The sequence below is a fragment of the Peromyscus eremicus genome, chromosome 3 (genome assembly GCF_949786415.1).
Source record: "Peromyscus eremicus chromosome 3, PerEre_H2_v1, whole genome shotgun sequence".
In the NCBI taxonomy this organism is placed as follows: Eukaryota; Metazoa; Chordata; class Mammalia; order Rodentia; family Cricetidae; genus Peromyscus; species Peromyscus eremicus.
Window position 1 is genome coordinate 48592045 of NC_081418.1, and position 19266 is coordinate 48611310.

Here is a 19266-nt window from a genome sequence, read left to right on the forward strand (position 1 = left end):
TAGGCTTCTGGGCCTGGAAAACAAGCAAGTAAGGACTAGAGATGTGTGTACGAAAAAAGAATTACTGAGATTTGTAGGAAAGTCTTTACAAACATGTTCTTTGGGTTCCTAAGTTCCCTGGTGACTCGGTCCCCAGTGGGGTGCCACTGAGAAGTGTGAATGTGAAGAACATGCTGATGTCTTTTTTGCAGGAGTGAGCTGGGTGTCACAGGACTGGATTTGGTTACCATTGAGGTGTGCTGCTACAGAGGCTCCCTGTCCTTCCCCATCCCTGTTTCCTCTGTCTATCTTTCTGCTATGCACGGAGCACCCTCTCCAGAAGCTAAGTAGATATAGGCACCATGCTTTTGGAATTCACCACCTCCAGGACTGTGTACCAAAACAATCTTTCCTAACTTCCTCAGTCCTGGTTATTTTGTTACAGCAACATAGCATGGACAAAGACTTCTAACCATTAAACAAAAAATGTCATTACAAGAATGAAAAAATCATTCTGAGAGGATTCCTGGCCACTCAAGATACTTACGTGTGGAGCTGTGAGGAGAGGAGATGTGGACAAGGCAGAGGGGCCCCGGGGCATGGCTCTGGCAGGGCTGTGGGCCTGAGACAGGCTGAAGGGATGCAGGCGTGGATTAGGGCTCAGGCTGCCCTCTGAGTCACTGCTGTGGCTACTGGGTGGTGTTGGTGGTAAGTGCAGCTGATCCACGGAGGCTGAGGATGAAGAAAGTGCATTTCATCCATCACAAAAGAGGAACATGAGACTCGGGGGCCAGTTACACACACGTGTGTCTCCACACTAGGAGTTTGGGGTAGGTGCACAGGGTGGTGACTCTCTCTAGGCTGACCTGGAAAGTTCTTTAAGATGTGATGTAGCGAGAAGGTGGGGGTTGGAGGAGGTAGGGGGTGGGAGGGGGGAGGCACAGAATAGTGTATCCCGTTGTCCTCTCTTTGTAGGAAAAGGGAGAGAAAGTGAATGTAGAGTCACACTTCCTGGTCCTAGCACAATACTACCCTGGGCAAGCATGCATGAGACACTAACAAAGGGGTGACCCTGGGGGTAGCCTGGGGGGGGGTGCCCCTGACAGGGTGTTGACAAGACTTTTCACGATGTTCCTTTGTCATTTTATTTTTGCAACATATTTTGAGACAGGTACTCCTGTACCCCAGTCTGGCCTTGAATTCTGGATAGCTGAAGAGGACCTTGAACTTCTGATCCTCTTGTCCCCCACCTCTGGAGTGCTGAGATAGAAAGTGTGCTTCACAATGCCTGGTTTTATGTGGTACTGGGGGTGGAATTAAAGGCTTCTTGCATGCTCTGCAAGCAGTCTATCAACTGAGCTACATGCCCAGCCCCTCTGTATTCTTTTCAGATCGCTTACACAGGTTGATGTGCAAGTCCTGTTAGTAGTATGCAGTTTTTTAAAACAATCTTTTAGGAAACTGCCAACCTGAGAGCACTCACTTGTGGACTCTTGGAGAAAAGCCCCTTTGTTTCTGGAGGAATGCGCCTGGTGGGGCCTGCGGGCAGGAGGCCAGGCATTCTTCATTCAGAAACCCTACATCTACCATTAGATAAGCAGTCACAGGAAAAAAGAAACGGGGTGCAAGGTACCCTCTCCCCTAAAGCCTTTCTTCAGGGCACATTACCAGGGATGAGAGCACCCCATAGGTGTGGGGCCAGCACCCCCAGGGCAGTTGGAATGAGCTTCTGAATGGAGAGCATCACCTGGGATCCACCCCCAGCTCCCTCCCTCTTTTTTTTTTTTTGAACAAGATTTTTCTGTTCTGCCAGCCACGGTTGCTGAGGGAGATCACATTTGAGAACCCATTACCCCAAGCCCCTCCTGGGGGCCTGGCTCCATGCAGCATCTCTGTATCTGCAGAGCACTTGCATGCTTGACACCCCTGAGTAGCTCAGGGGAGGGCTGAGTATGCCCTTTCAACACATCACGTGCCTGGCTAGAAAGTAGGCATGGCATAAGTATCAGCCAGGGTTGCCAAGGTTTCCCCTATGCCAGCAATATGTGACACTGTATGTTTAAAAAAAGAAAAAAGCAAGGATCGCATTAATCTACCAGCAACTCCAGCTGAACTCCCAAGGACACCAAGAGTTCTTCTGCCCCTTGGCCCTGCACGGGCTAAGCTCCGAGCGTTTCTCCTTTCTGAGCAGTGAGTAGTCCACAAAAGAGAGAAGCAGGCTGACAGGAAAAGCCTGCCCATCTGGACACAGGTGCCTCAGGATCAGATTTCTAAACATCATTTGAAATGCTGCTCCCAGGCTGTGGAGGGAGCTGAGGACAGCATGCTATTCTGCCTAGAAACTTTGATGTATGCCAGGATATTCAATTTCTTTATCTCTTTATCCAGGATAACGAGGGAGGATTGCCATTTCTCCTCCACTGACCCCAGATCCTGACGCCACCACGGGGATCTATTGTTCAGGTTGTGACACTTTCTGAGCCATATCACAACATAGTGAAAAGAACAAGATACGTTTGGTGGTGGTGAGCAGCCAAAAGGATGAAAGAAAATGCTTGAAAGCAGACTCTAGGGTTCAAAGGCATGAATGTGTGCCGCCCAATGCCAAGAAACAAAGGCTCGATACAGCTGCAGATGGAGAGTATTAACTTTTTACTTCTTTACAGGTAGTAAAGGCAGTGATGGTCAACCCTGATTCAGTGGTCTCAAATCCAGTCCTGAGTGGAGTCCTAACGGTAAGGAAGGTAAACTGTATACAATGCTCATATACAATGTGGGCTCGTATACAATGTGTGCTCCTTTGCACTCAGTAGCACACAGACCTTCTCTGTAATTGTGGATACTGACTCTTTCGTTGACCATGCAACAAACTGTACATCTAAACATATGTTGAACATGTAAATAAAAGGAAGGGTGCAGTACCAACAGACACAGTTTTAGGAAGAGTGGGCTCCATGCTGTGTATAAATGAGGTACTGACGGCTGCCTGTGCCTGCCCGAGGCGGAGGGCCTGCATCCAGGATCTCAACTCAGCCTCATATGAGAACACAGAGTCAGAAAAAAATGATGTAGAGAACTAACAAAAAAATAAACAATTCCAAGGCATGATTGGGTTCAAAATGAATGACAAGAGGCCCAAAGAGGTACATCATCGGGACCATAAACATTACCAAGCAGGAAAGGGGTGCACCACAACTGTTACCCAAACAGGACAGCTAAAGCCCCACCCTGATTGTGCAGACACATTATGACTTCATTTACAGAGGGTTAAAACTCAAGCTTTAGTTGAGCCACTGAGAACTGCTGTGTATCCGTGGGGTGCTAGTGGGTTCCGACAGGGGGTCTCATCAACCTCATGCAAGTCACAGCAGTTGATAATGGGTCTAAAAACCCATCCTTGGTAAGCGTCAAACCACACCAATGCTTTGCTAAAAATAAAGGACGTAAAGAGAAATAACCTTATTATAGAAATGTTTTTCTTTCAAAATATTTCTTTGGAATCAAGATTCTTAAGAAGAGGACTACTCTGTACAGCCAGGTACCTCTGTAACCCTGTACTGCACAGTGCTCCCTTCCCTTTAGAATGGGTACCTAGGGTGTGGGAGGAAGGGGTGGGGAAGGAAGGGGTGAGGGAGAAGGAAGAGGCGAGGAGCATACCTTCTTTAGGAGAGAAGTTTAAGAACTGATCCACTTCATGAGGCTCCAACTTAATCTTAGGAATAATTGTCTGGCACGAGGATTCCACCTGGAAAAGGAATTTCAAACGTGAGTTTTCAACTTAGTTACAGACTTTCCGGAACGGGGGCTGTTTTGTCAACTGTGTCTTACTCTGGGGCCAGCACAGGAAGGCATGGGCCTCATCTTACCTTCTCACAGGCACACCTGGGACCTGACAACTCCAGTGAAAATCCAAGGCTCATTATATTACTATTATTACTATCATATCATCATTGTTGTTATTATTACTAGTGGTGGTGGCAATGGTGTTATGACAAAGACATTTATGGTAAAATACTCTGGTAAAACTTCAGAGTCACAGGCTTCTAGTTTGCCCTACCCCTCCGGACTCCTTGATGATTGATGACAATATCTAACTATAAAATACCCACTAGGGACAGGAGAGAGGGAGCCAGAGGACAGGATCCTGAACCGTTAGTTACATATGTACTTCAAAACCAACCAAGGCCGGAAGAGGTGACTGAGCAGCTAAGAGTGCTTGCTGCTCTTACAGACCTGGGTTCAGTTCCCGGCACCCACACAGTGGCTCACAACCACCTGGAACTCCAGTTTCAGGGGATGCAATGCCCTCTTCCGACCTCAGTGATTTCATGTATACATGTGGTACATACATACACAATACACACATATAAATCAACTGGGCAAATCTTCTGGAGCAAAGATCTCAGGATGCAGATCTCAGGAGCCCACCCAGGGTCTAGATAGGCACTAAGAAAGGAATCCTAGGGTCAACCGCAACCCAGATCTCCTCAACAAGGAGGCTGTGATAGGTTCGTAGCTCTCCCAATATGTTACCTTTTCAGGACCAGACATTACATCTTGTGGATAAGAGATGTGGCTACATGGAGATTTCTGGAGACACTGTAACAGGGGCTCTGAACTTAGAACTGGAAAATATACAAGTGTGATTCTGGTCCATCATCAGACACTGGAAAACACCCAGGGAGATGTGGAGTACAATTAAATTCTACTTCCCGCAGCCAGGGGCTTCAGCAAGGAGGGAACTCCTGCCTCCCTATAATCTCCACTAGTAACACGGCATGCGTGAATCAGCAGGTGGGAGGTTCCTGGGTTGGGAAAGGGCAACTCAGCAGCCGTTCTAGCAAAAGAAAAGTCTATGTAGAACTGGCATTCACAGTCACCCTGTCGCTGAACGGCGTGGACTGTACCATAACCTCAACCGTTCCTCTCCCACTGGGGTGAAAGTCAATGTCGTGGACAACTTTTCTCCTTCTACTATGTTTTTAATTTCATAATAGCAATTAAGTAAAAAAAAAATGGAATCAACTTTGCTACTGATTTTCTATACAACACCTTCGAAAGTTGCCATAATCAACGTCGATAACATATTCTTGAACACCCATGAGTGCATGCATACATTCTCCCTCAAACACATGCATCTCCTAGGATAAGCGCTTTACTGGAGACCAAAGATCTCTACCTTTTGATAGCTACATTTATAAGGAAGAAAACTGGATATACCCCAGCACTCATATCCAGAGGGGACTCTTCTTTTTCAAAAGGAGTAGAAATGGCTGTGACGGTCAGAGTGACCGAGGGAACGAGTCCTGGGGGTTGCTCCTCTGTGATTGGCTCTGTCTTGATGGTGGCCGAAGGGAAGTCTGCAGACAGGTACCACTTCTCACTCTCCACTTCCTCTGTGGGAAAAGGACAAGCCACACATGAGCACATCTGGGCAGCGGGTGTAAACGAGACACGTCACCACTGACGACTCCACAATACCAGCTCCAGCCGAGGACTACTGAGAGGAGACTAAAGGGAGACAAGTATGTGAGAGGAGAGGTACGTGGATGAGGAGATGGACAGCAAGAACAAGATCTCCATTTGCGTATGGCCAGACATGATAAACAAGCCTGAAGAAGCGTTGGAAGGGTTACACGGAAAAGATGGAAACTGGGTGTGGTGGTTCACATAAGAATGTCCCCCAGAGGCTCACATGTTTGAATGCTTAATTTCCAGTTGGTGAAGCTGCTTGGGGTTGAGGAGGTGTGGCCTTGCTAAAAGAAGTGTGTGACAGGGGTGGGGGGTGGGGATGGGGGGGTGTTGAGGTTTCCAAAGCCCATGCATGCCATTCCCAGGGCACTCTCTGTCTTCCTGCCTACAGCTCCAGATGTGAGCTCTCAGCTCTCATCTGCTCTTGTCGCCATCTCTAACACTTGCTGCCATGATTCCTTGCCACGGGGCACTCTAACCCTCTGGAAACACACATCCAAGGAAACCCTTTCTTCTACAGGTCATCTTGGTCACGGTGTGTCATCATAGCCATAGGGAAGGAGCTAATGCGCTGGACTTCCTGGTCACAGCAGGAGGGGGCTAAGTACACAGAGAATAAGATGGGAGAGAAGATTTTTAACCACGTAACATGTTATACTTTTTGGTTTTCAAACCAAATGAATATGCTATCTATTTAAGAATAAATAAGAATAGTCAGAAGAAGAAGAAGGACAAAAGAGACTAATGGTTGGCAAGCAAGGCCTCAGGACAGAGGACTTCACAGTGATTTGTCTCCTTCCTTCCTTCCTTCCTTCCTTCCTTCCTTCCTTCCTTCCTTCCTCCCTTCCTTCCTCCCTTCTTTCCTTCCTTCATTTTTTCAGTTCCCACTCCCTAGTTTTTGCCCTCTTCCGTTTCCCCACCTATATCTCAAATTTAACCAGACTTCCAGAGACGCTGCACAGACCCCTGGGAAAGTTCTAGGTTTACTTGGCAGAAATGGATAAAATACTCATCTAGGGAGGAGGGCAGGGTCCTGGTGAGCCTGGGTTCTGTCTTGTTACCGAGGCTTTCATGATGAGCACCGGGCCTGGGGAGAGGTAACTACCAAGCAGCAAGATGGAGCCAGTGGGGCTCCTCGGCCGCTGGACACATGTTGCTCTGGAGTTTAAGCAGCACCAAATTGCTTTAGAGCAAATTACTCAGCCTGACCCTGCAGGAACAGAGGGTGGGGTAAGGAAGGAGAGCCAGGACTCTGGAAACATGCAGAGAAAAAGGAAAGGCCAGCAGTTCCCAAAGTCCACAGACATCAGCTTCACTAAGAAGGAGTACACACAAAGCAGACCTGTTCCTCTGCTATTTGAAAACAAGCCCCGCCTGCTTGGTGACCTATAATGGTTCAGGGGTGCAAAGCAGTTCCCACCATGAACATACACTCAAGAATTTGGCTCCAGTTTTATAAAAAAGGGGGGTGCATAAAAAATCATACAGAGAAGCATGGGAATAGCGGCAAAAAGTGAAAGTTCACAAAGATAAACTCGAACTCCATAAGCTGCTTCCTTTGAACACAGAAAAGGCTAGGCTCCTGCTCACAAGGCGGCATTCTGCTTTCAGAGTGAGTCCTATAATCTGCCGAGTGTCTGGTGCGATGGGGGGGGATTTCCGTCAAAGGGTGTGGGCGACATCCTGGACCAGGAGGGGCTCCTTGGGAACAAAGGGCCTTTTAATGGCTGCCAGAGGAGGGAGACCACACTGTACTTGACACATAGTTCTGCTGGCCAGATGGGCATCCTGCTCAGCTTATAGAAACAACCAAACCACGAGCCGAAAGACTACTGACTCTCCACAAGGAGGCTCAGATCTAGAAGGCTGTCCTCAGGAAGGAAGACACGGGGAAGGCACACTGAGGACAGAATTGGGAAGGGAGGGAGAGGCAGAGAGAGGATTCATATCACTTAGGAAAGAATGGGGGTGAGGGTGGGGGCAGAGAGAGGGTGTGGATCACTTTCTTCACTCGGCGGTGAGATGCTGAAGCTGCTGCTTGTAGAAATCACACTGGCAGCCCAAACTGAACACTGTTTGCCACCAGAAGAGGATGGAAGGGATATAGAAAGGAGAAATTTAGCCCTGGGTATAATAAAATGAAGAGGAAGGGGCACTCCTGGGAAAATGGCCCCATGCAATGACCAGCAAATGGTGAGGTAAGGCCACATGTCCGATTGTTACAATCTAAGTGACTGTGTCTGAATTTAATTCACAATATATGCGCCAGGCGAAATTAAATGAAGAAAGCACACTTGAACTTGAAGCCCAAAAGGAAGATGAAATTGGTTCTTCTATTGGAGTAAAACCGTTGTCAACAGATAAGGGCATGTAGGAAATAGGAAAGGACAATATTTGCTCTTCACGCTCAGCCCCATGGTCCTATCTGAAAACATAATCACTGCTGTCTTGGGAGCAGAGGCCACAGAGCCAGCAATGGTACCTGACTGCAGAAGGAAGCATCCTCTCTTAAAGACTATAGGAGTTGTAACTCCAAGCTCTGCTCCCCCAGCTTAGATGAGGAAAAACAACTGGCGTTGCCCCATGCTTCCATTCCAGTACTGCAGTTTAGTTCTCCATGTTGACGATGCTTTGGGTTAAAATGAAGCCCACGCTCAAAGGCATCATCTCTGCAGACGAGGAAACTGCTATATATAAATCTCCTCCACACTGCCATCTGAGGTCGGACCCAGATTGCTGCGTTCCTACCAGCGTTCTTGCCATAAAGGAAACAAGTCAACACATGGATGAAGATTTATGCATAAATACGCTCACTACACTCTGATTTGGAAGGACAAAATGGGGGAAACAACCAATCCACGAAGAAGGTGAAGATGACGAGGTGAATTATGGTACATCTATACAGTGAAATATTTACACAGACATTGCCATATTTACAAAGCCTTTTCAATAATACAGGAAAGTTCCATAGCACACTAGGGAAAACCTTGGTGTAATAATATATGATTGATGAAGAAAGGAGACTGTGGTAGTTTGAATGAAAATGCCCCCCCCCCCATAGACTCATAGGGAGTGGCATTATTGGAGGTGTGGCCTCATAGGAGGAAGTGTGTCTCTGGGGGTGGGCGTTGACGTTTCAGAACCTCAAGCCAGGCCCAGTGGCTCACTCTTCCTTCCTGCTCCTTTGGGTCGAGATGTAGAACTCTCAGCTACGTCTGCCTGTGTGCTGCCATGCTTCCCACCATGACGACAACGGACTAAACCTCTGAACTGTAAGCCAGCCCCAATTAAATGATTTCCTTTATAAGAGTTGCTGTGGTCATGGTGTCTCTCCAAACAATAGAACACGGACTAAGACACTAAGACAGAGGCAAAGGAAACTCGCCTGAACAGTAAATACAGATCAAGAGAATCAATCATTCAGAACATTGTGGCCCTTTTCTTATTCTTTAACATTTTTATAGTATTTATAAAAGCCTATATTTGAAACTATTAATATTATTCCCAGCTGTCACACATGGACATGCCTGCCCTGCCTCCTCTGTTGATTTGGGATGGCAATTACCAGACAGAAGCTGGAGTAGCTGGCAGGGCCCACAGCTGACTCCAGTTCACGATCTACTTTGTATTAGTTACTTCTGTGATAAAAACATCCCTGACATAGACAACCTGAGAGAGAAAAGGATTTGGATGGTTACAGTTTGAGGGAAGTCCATCAGGGCGGGGAAGACATGGCAGTTAGAATGTGAGGCAGATGGTCACACTGCATCCATTAAGTAGAGAGAGGTAAATGGTGGTGCCCAACCAGCCTTCTCCATTTCAGGTAGTCTAGGACCCCAACCCAAGGGGATGGTGCCACCCGTACTTAAGGAAGTATTTTGCCTGAATTAACTTAAGACAATTCCTCACAAGTATGCCCCGGGGCTCCTTTCCTAGGTGAATCTTGGTCTAGTCAAGCTATCCCGAGATGAGCCATCACACCCTCCAACTGTGCCTTTTGCTATATGAGTTTTCAATACCCCCAGCTTTGCCCTGTGACTTAACCTAACCAATGGCACATTAGCTTCTTCTTGAAATTAGCAGAATCTTGAAATGTGTTAGCTAAGACTGGGCTTACGTTCTTATGGGTTTTACTATCACATAAGAAGGATGTGCCAGGATAACTGATCTCTTGATCCTAGAGGAAGGAACGTGGCCTCACAGATCACAGGCATGCCGAGAAGAGCCGAGACATGCGGCCTCACAGATCACAGGCATGCCGAGAAGAGCCGAGACGAGCCATCACACTCTAGCCTTAGGATGAGAGGGACCACAGCTAGAACTAGCCATCGCTGAGCTGATCCCGTGTCACTCAGCCCATCCCCAGTAGTAGAAATGCACAAAGTCTAGCAATAAACTGATTTTTACTTCAAGTACTACAATTTAGAGCAGCATCAAGTTTGACCCCCCAGTACCACATACACACTGGGAATCCCAGTGCTCAAATTCAAAAGGCAGAGGCAGGAAGATCCAAAGTTCAAGATCATCCTTGGCTATAGACCAAACTGGAGACCACCCTGGAATAGACTTTGTCCCCACATTCACACAGAAAGTACACGTATGGGGTTGGAGTTGGCTTCTTAGACAGCATAGCTAGCTAATACAACATGGCTGAATTATGACATCAGAATCTACTGCAATAAGGTAACTGCGTTGGTTTTTCCAAATAATTCCTCTAAGTCATCAACTGGAGATTGTGTCAATAAATACTTGTAGGGGCTGGCGAGAGGGCTGAGCAGGTCGGAGCACTTGCCTCACAAGCCTGGTGACCTGAGTTCAATTCCTAGAACCCATATAAAGGTGGAAGGAGAGAACCAACTCCCAAAAGTTGTCCTCTGACTTATACATGCATGATTAATAAAAATAAATAAATATTTGTAGATTGGCCAATTGGACCTGCCAGATCCTTGTAAAAGAACCGATTTCAGATGAAGGAAGTGCAGTCACTATGAAGTTTTATAAGAGCAGCATTCCAGTGTGGTTGAAATTAGAAAAGACAGCTTGCATTCCTAACTCTTGGCTGTTGGCCTAAATTTTGTCCCCGGTGGATTTAAATATCAAATTAGAGAAAAGAAAATTGCAAATGTAACATAACAAGTAGAAGGTTAACAACGGATAGAATTAGGAAAGAAGTAGGCTCTGCAACTTGCCCAGGGCCTTAGTTTTGTAGTTGAATTTTATTGGCAAAAAGACCACTAAGGCTTAGAATTAGACATTAAACCTGCATCCTCAGCTATCTGTATAACTGGTGAGAGAGAAAGAGAGAGAGAGAGAGAGAGAGAGAGAGAGAGAGAGAGAGAGAGAGAGAGAGAACTAAGTGCACGAAATACTACAGTCTGTAACTTTTCTAAATTCTATAATTCAGACTTTGAACGAAAAAAAGTGTTTTCCTGAATTGTATCTACATACAATGAAATAAATTTCATTTCAAATGAAAGACATCCTTCCCTAATTTTTATAGTGCATATATATTTTGGATAATAAGCACCCCCTGATAGCATCAGATTTTATTTGCACGGCTTCCCCTAACGGTCAAATTTCAAGGCTGCATCTCCTCAGCATCAGCCTCGGTTATCAGCAAAGATGGAAAGACGCCATTGTCTCATGGTAGAGAACAAGTCCTTCACTGAGCTCAGAATGGAATAACCATCAACACCGTGACGCTAACATCAGGTGGCCTTGGAGACCAAAGGACAGAGCTGCCTAAAGCCAATGAAATGGCAACATCAGGAGCAAAGCCTCAGTCATTTCCATGTGCACAGCCAGGTAATGCTGCACGAGACTTGTGCACAGACATATGCACAGGCATGAGCGTGAACACACACACACACACACACACACACACACACACACGCTAAAGAACACAGAATAGTAGTAAACGTACATTAAGAGAAATCACTTGATACAAATAGCATCTATATGACATAAAAAGGCCTGCATGTATCCACTTATTATCCAAATAGTATATATAAATTGAAGAAAGTATCTAAGTTACATGTCTCCTCTAAACCTTCATTTTATTTGTTTGCTCTTTGAACATGCTGAAAGAAATTGACAAACCTTACTATTTTTTCACATAAAAATCTCCTGTGCCTAGAGAGATGGCTCCGTGGCTAAGAGCACTGGCTATTCTTCCAGAAGACCTCAGTTCAATGCCCAACACTCACATGACAGCCCACAATTGTCTGTAGCTCTAGTTCCAGGAGGACCCGATATCCTCCACACAAGTGGTGCACAGATGCACATGTAGGCAAAACACCCAGACTAATAAAATAAGAAAAAAAATAATCTCCTTTAAAAATTCCAAGGCTGAGGTCTAGAAGGCAGGAGGCTGCGGGGCAAGAATTCTGTGAAACATGTCAGAATAATGAAAAAAACTACAGCCCGTCTGCCCATGTGCCCTAAATTCTAAATGAACTCCATATAGAATGGTGTGAAGAGGTGTTCAGGATAGGAAAATCAGCAGTACTGTAAGCATTTACTATGGGCTGAGTATTGTTCTGAGTACTTTGGAAATATTAACTTAGTCCTAAGAGTAACCACAGCGGTTAATATAACCATTACTCCCACTTTAAAAATAAGGGAACTATAAGATTAAATAACTCACCCAAAAGTGTACAGCTGGTGTACAGCAGACATGAGAGTCCCATTGCCTGGGCTCACTCTCACCTGCACACACTGCTTTCCAGGGGAGCAATGGTTCAATACAGCTCTAGCCTAGGAGGATTACATTTTAATAAGTGTTCTTTTCTGAGCCCTCCAGCAGGCATAGGAAAAAATAAAATACTGATCACTCCTATACTACAGACCACCAATCCATGTTTCTGATATGAAGAAACATCGTTTAAGACCAACTCATAATAGCTAAAACGTGCTGCGCTTCATCTTTGGCAGACACCCAGCCTGTACTGCACGGACCTCCGAGACCAACACAATCAGCTCTGTCTGTCACTCCGTGTTCTTTCTGTGCCTGTATACACGGACGCTCTCCCCTCAGCTCCTGTCATTCCTACCACAGCCACTTGGTAAATTATGTATTTAATTAGAGAGCAACCCGCAAAAGAACAATAGCAATAATAGCTGATACTTATTTGGCGCTTGCAAAGTGACAGGCACTGTTCTAAGTACGCAATAAATACTAACTCGGCGAAATCCTCCAGCAACACTGTGGGGGTACACATTATATTCTGGTTTTAAAGTTCTGGATGGTGAGATAAAAGAGTAAAGCAACTCACCCAAGATCACGTCGTTCATAATCTGGGCAGAGCCCAGACTCAAATCTACAAACTATGACTCTAGAGATCCGTGCTGTACTTGACTGGTGGTCTTTCAGACTCACGGTTTTTCCTGTTTGTGTTTAGAGCATGAACCACATAAAGATCCAAAGAACAAAGGGCTGATTTGAAAAGACTAATTTAGTACACGGATGTACACAAAACTGCCAATATGTCTTATTTTTCTCCATCAACGATAGAGCTGTTATTCATGAATAATCAAAGTAGTGCTATGCAATAGATGGTTGTCAACTTTGCTGCTGACTACACTGCTATACTAACTATACTATTCTAGACTGCAATGGGTAATTAAGCAAAGGGATCACTGCCTTACTGTTTGAAGGGGAGCACTGTGTCTTTTTCACCTGTGTTCCCTGGTTTCTCCTACCCAAACACAAGTAGGTTCTTTCACCATCCACCCATGGCAGAGGACCCAGTGTGGAAGGAGATGATGAACACATCATCCTTTCCTGTCCCTCGGGGATGACTCACACTGATGCTCTTGACATCAGCACAGAGTAAATGTGATTAGCTATTTATCTCATCTCTGTGTACTTTTTTTCTGGGTCCCACTTCCTGGGAACACGTCAACACCAAGATCCCTCTAAGGCTACAGAGCAGAAACCTAAGTCCCTATGACTCACCCTTGCTCTTTCCACACATACAACCCTGTGTGAATCCTGCTGCCTATTTCTCTAAATCTTAAAAAAAAATAAATAAATAAAAATAACACTTTCTTGGCCATGCATGTCACACAGCTTCTCATTTCTCTGCAGGTAACTCTCTCTCTGCACCCCTTCTCTGCTCTGGCAACCTCAGCCATAAGCCATTATTATCTCCTTTGACTCCCCAACAAACACGTTTCCCAATCATCCCACAGTGTCGGTTCCTGTGTCCTTTTCCTCCTGCAGCTTGTCTCACAGTCCCCAGTGACTTACCTCTAGCTCACCAAGGACTTGCTTTCATTCGTAACAGTGAAAACAGTTCCTTAAGTTTAAGGCATCAATACTGAGCCCACCTCAGCTATTTCTAGCTTTTGCAAACCCTAAAAAGCCCCAGTGGATTCATCAGCAGGACAATTGGTCACAAGTGATGTCCCTGGTCTGTCTATATTTTATAGACCTGAAACAGCAATAGTCTGTCTTCTTATAAAGATTTATTTTTATTATTAGTTTTTAAATTGGGTATATATGTCTGTGTTGGGGGGATAGGTATGCACACATGAATGCAGTACCTGTGAGGGCCAGAAGAGGGTGCCTGGTCCCCTGGAGCTGGAATTTACAAGTGGTTTTGAGTCACCTGAGTGCTAGGAACCAAACTCTGGTCCTCTGTAAGAAGCAGTGCATGCCCTTAACCACTGAGCCATCTCTACAGCCCCCCGCTACTTAGTCTCTTAATCCAGCCCAAATAAAGTTACCTTGGCACAAATGTACTATATATCCCTTCTGATTAACCTGCTGATAATTTATGGACTTTTAAACCCTATTCTTACACAACCTTGGAGGACAGGGGCCACATCAAGTTCTCTCTGAATGCCCCCGGAACAAAACAAATGTGTGCCTTGTGCCATAGTTTTCCGACTCTTCAACTGCAAGTCACAGAACTCAGTGTGGGGATCATGACAAATTAGGTAGCAGTAAAAGGCTTCTGAGTGCATAAAAGACAGAAATTAATTAAAAATCAAGCTTATACTGTGGTGGTTTGAATGAAAACGGTTCCCATAGGCCTGTGGGGAGTGGCATTATTAGGATGTGTGGCCTTGTTGGAGAAAGTGTCTCACAGGGAGTGGGCTTTTGAGGTTTCAGAAGCTCAAGCCAGGGCCCCCTCTTTCTTCCTCCTGCCTTTGGATCTGGATGTAGAACTCCCAGCGACCTCTCTAGCACCATGCTGTGAGCCTCTGTCTGCCTGTGTGCCACCGTGCTTCCCACCATGGTAACAGAACTTCTGAATCTAAACTGTAGGCCAGCCCTAATTGAATGTTTTCCCTTATAAGACCCTGAGTGACTTTACTGAAGCTTTGGTTCTGAACACAGTGTGTGTACCCCGCACTGCGTAGGCTGTTACACCACAATCACCAGCAACTGAACCCCAAACTCCTGAGCTCAGATTCAGGGCCACCGTATGTCACAGGCTGCAGTGTTTTCGGAGTCCATAAAAAAGTTTCTTGCTCTTATAGAGACAGAATGATTTAATTATAGAAAACAAAGGCTTTTAGTATTTTCCAATGTCATTCTTCAGCATGTAAGTATCAAATTAGCGTGGTTTTGGATTCTATTGTGTTAGTATGCTTGATTTTAAAAATTGATGTTATAGTTTCTGACTTGAGTTTCTTTTTCTTTTCTTTCTTTCTTTTTTTTTAAATTGGTTAGAGGCTGGAGAGATGGCTCAATGGTAAAGAGCACTGGCTGCTCTTCCAAAGGTCCTGAGTTCCATTCCCAGCAACCACATGGTGGCTCACAACCCTCTGTAATGAGATCTGGCACCCTCTTCTGGCATAAAGGCGCACATGCAGATAAAGCACTCATATAAAATAAATAAATTTCTTAAAAAAAAAAAAAAGGTTAGATGAATTTGACTTGGGATTAGGACAGAATTCCCAGTAACTTCTGAAAAGGCTTAAACATGCTTTTGCTGTGCTGCAGTATATATTCATTCAAAACAGCATTCTCAGCACTGATGATTTTAAAATCAAAATACTAATCAACTCTGAAAACACTGAAGACACACTATACCTCGTGGTGGTTGGCCAAAAGATTATTCTTTATATGATGCTTTATATAAAATATGCTTATGTAAAAATAAACAAGTATGGCCAATTCTCCTTAACTGAATATTGGCTTTTGTCTTTAATAAATGGTAAAATTACATGCATACTAAAGAACTGTTTTAAAATCCATTTATCATTTAAATGTTTGTTTTGTTTGCCTCTTTTATATACATATACACCAAGGGTCACACAAAAGGTGCCATTGAGTGGGAAAAGTTTGAGGAGTCCAGCTACAGTGTGGACCGTGTCCTCCAGTGTGTGTGTGTGCTTCTGTGCCAGGCCTGGCACTAGGAAGAGGGTGAAACTATGGGAAGTGCAGCCCAGGGGGAGGTTTGGGGTCCGTGGACACACATTCTTCAAGGGGCTTATGGAACCCCAGTCTTCCTTTGTTTACCTTCTGGTCCCAAAGAGAGCAGTTTTGTTCCACCATGCATTTCCGCTGTGACGTGTTACTTCATCACACGCCCCTCAGCAACTGAGGACACAATGGAACCTCCAAAGCTGTCAAACAAAACTGCTCTCCTTAGAAGGTGACTACACCAGGTATCTGCTGTAGCAACAGAAAACTGACTAACAAACCCAGCATCCCAATGTGAGTACAATGGAGCGTGACCCCCAATAGGCACCGATGATGATGACCCCTTGGGGTGGCATACAAGGTTTGCTCACCCCAACATCGTAAGCGTATCCAGGAACATTTTACTGGGGAGTTTCTTTTAGCCTCTTCCTTTTTCCCCTTTTCCACTTTACATTTTTGTTGGACAAGAAGCACCTTCAGCAACTGGTCACCAGCCTGTCCCCTGAGGAGAGGTGGCTGAATGGGGTGGACACTACCTCCAATGGCCGTGAAGGTCAGCCACATTCCCGGGCTTGGCTTCTGTGGCCTGAGCCCCATAAAGCTCTGTGGCTCCAGTGTTCCAGAGATGTTTCCAGTCACCTCTGAACTGGATGAGTCCTGTGCTGTAGCAGACCAGGGCTTCTTAACCTTTTATTTTTTAGTCATAGACTCTTTCAAGAACTAAAGAAAGTTATCGAAGCCCACAGTATGGCTCAGTGGGTAAGGGCACTTGCAGCTAACCCCGGTGGGCCTGAGTTTGAGCCCCAGAATCCATTTAGTGGAAGGAGAGAACCAACTCCCATCTCAGCATTCGTGGAACATGTATATGTGCACACCCTTACATGGGCATACACACACACACATACATACCATATACACACACATACCATATACAGACCATATACACACATGCACACATATCGTACACACACCCCATATACACACACCACATACCATATACACACATACACACACATACACCATATACACACACCATATACACACATGTACACACATGCACCATATAACACACATACCATATACACAAATACACCATATATATACCATATACACACATGCACACACACACCATATACACAAACTATATATACATACCATATACACACATGCACACACACACCATATACACATACAAACTATATATACATACCATATACACACATGCACACACACACACACACACACACACCATATACACACACAAACCATACACACACCATATATACACATGCACCATATATACACATACACACACACACATACCACACACACACATACACAATAACTGTAAAAAATAAACTAAATAAAGTTATAATGCCTCTTACCAGGAAAGTGTAAAAAATGTAGATAGCCCCAAATTTTGTGCACAGTTTTAGAGGTCCAGTGTCCACTGGATAGGGTACAAACATCCATTTGCTCTGTATGATTGCCCTGGGACTCGGGGAGGGGGGGATGGCAGGAGGAAGGGAAAGTTAAGAGGGACAGGGGGAGAAGACAGAAGGGCTATGGCAGAGGAGAGAGGGAGTTGTAGAAACAGGAGACTTTCTAGACGAAGCCTCGACTTAGCTGTAAGTCCTGGTGCTGCTGTGAAGTTTAGAGGCAATTACAGCAGAGCAGCGTTGGCTCTGAGTAAAACTAGACAAGGAGAGCGGAATCACCGGCTTTCCCGAGAATGAAATTCTCAGTACCCACCACTGGAAGCTAGGCCTCCTCGTACTATTTCAGCTATTGGTTACTAAGAGGTAAGGAATATTGGATTTGGTGCCAACAGCTGTTCTTAAACTCTGCACACCCGCATGTTTCCTAAAGAGAAATCATACTTTACCAGAGCAGTCATCTGCTCTGAGCACGCTTGAACCTGGAGGGACTGACTCCTCCTTTGGAGGAATACAAGGTATGGCTCCAGATAATAAAATATTGTTACCACACACTTGCTCATTCTCAAACCTCAGCAGCACAACTGAAGCTAAGACCCAGGCGAGGCTGTGCTGGATCAGCCCATCCTCGTCGCCATCACCCTCATCGCCATCACCCCCGCCTCTGACGTCCAACATCTCAAACAATTCCTACCCCACATTATCATCTCCTACTTATAAACATGAGAGAAGAGACTGGAATTTCACAAAGATGAGCTGCGGACTGTACGCCCTTTGCAAACTCCATCTGGACCCCCTCTGCCTCTTTTTGGCAAACAGCAGCACAGCCTTGGCAAGCACAAAAGCTACAAACAGAGCTGGGGGTCAGCTGGGGGCCCCAACAGTGTGTCCTTTGGTCTTACTATAGAAAGGGCTCCTGCACAAGATCTGCGATTGTTTCTCCCACACTGGGTGCTAGTTTAGGTGCACAGATGGATGATTCCTTCATCTTACAGGGAAATCAATGAGAACGAGAGTGGAAGACCAGTGACGCCGTGGAAGGAGAGTGTCGTCTTGTATTTGTTGTGTTTCTTCACTGTGCTTTGAAAGTCTGTAGGGCTGAATGAGTCTCCTAGTTTCAACTCCACCCCCCACCCCACCCCCACACACACTTCCAATTCTGTTTGGTTCTTTTGCTCTCTGAGAGTCCTCCAGAGGGATATCTTTACCATGACTCATTCCCACACTACTAACTCCCCATAATGAAACCCCAAATCTCCAAGATGGCTGAAACGTCCATGATGAATTCAGAGTCCTTCTTTGAACAAGAATTGATGAATATACAGATGACTCAAATAAGCAGGTGTGCTAAGGAAGTCTATTCCCTGACAGGACAGTCTCCAAAGTGAGCTAAACAGTAAACTGGAGAAGGAAGTTCAAAAACAGAGGGAAAAAAAAATCAGCAAGGAAATTGATACACTGAAAATGAACTAAGCCGAAGTTCTGTAAGTGAAAATCCATCAGTCAAATAAAAATGACATCAAAAAGTGTCGACACCAGACTAGACTACACAGAGGAACGGATTCAGCGATGGAAGGCAAGGCAGAGACAATATGCCCAGACACAGACAAAGGAGGACAGCCAACGGACGCAACAGGAAGGAACCCTGAACCTTTGGAAATCTGCTTTGTGAACAATCTTTTTACTGCGGATCTTTTTTCAAAGCGCTGGTGTGTCCTGGCCTTCTGCTCTTCTGCTCTCCATTGGAGGCCCTCAAGCAGGCTCCAGGGGGCTGAGTCCAGGCAGGGAGCCAAGGCCCAGCTGAAATCCTGCTTCACTCAGGCAGCTCTTCCTGACTCCTCCATGGGTGTGCTCTCTCTCTTGGAAACTACTACAGTTTAATTTCCTCTTGGAACACTGCTCGAATGCTGCCTAATATGGTATTAGGTACATTACGTTGTCATCAGACCCTGAGCTCCACCTCACAGGCAGGGTCTACGTTTTACTGCTGTGTTTCATAAG

At 45.4% G+C, this 19266-nt stretch overlaps 1 protein-coding gene across 1 annotated transcript in view; it reads right to left on the reverse strand.

Annotated features, from left to right (window-relative positions):
* The window catches only part of Creb3l2 (cAMP responsive element binding protein 3 like 2), a 118365-nt gene that overhangs the window by 22626 nt on the left and 76473 nt on the right, over positions 1-19266 (reverse strand). Inside the window, exons 3-5 of the mRNA XM_059257573.1 lie at positions 5200-5375; positions 3637-3724; positions 527-711 (exon numbers count right to left, since the gene is read on the reverse strand). Coding sequence (XP_059113556.1) covers positions 527-711; positions 3637-3724; positions 5200-5375 — 449 coding nt within the window. The remainder of the gene's footprint in view (positions 1-526; positions 712-3636; positions 3725-5199; positions 5376-19266) is intronic.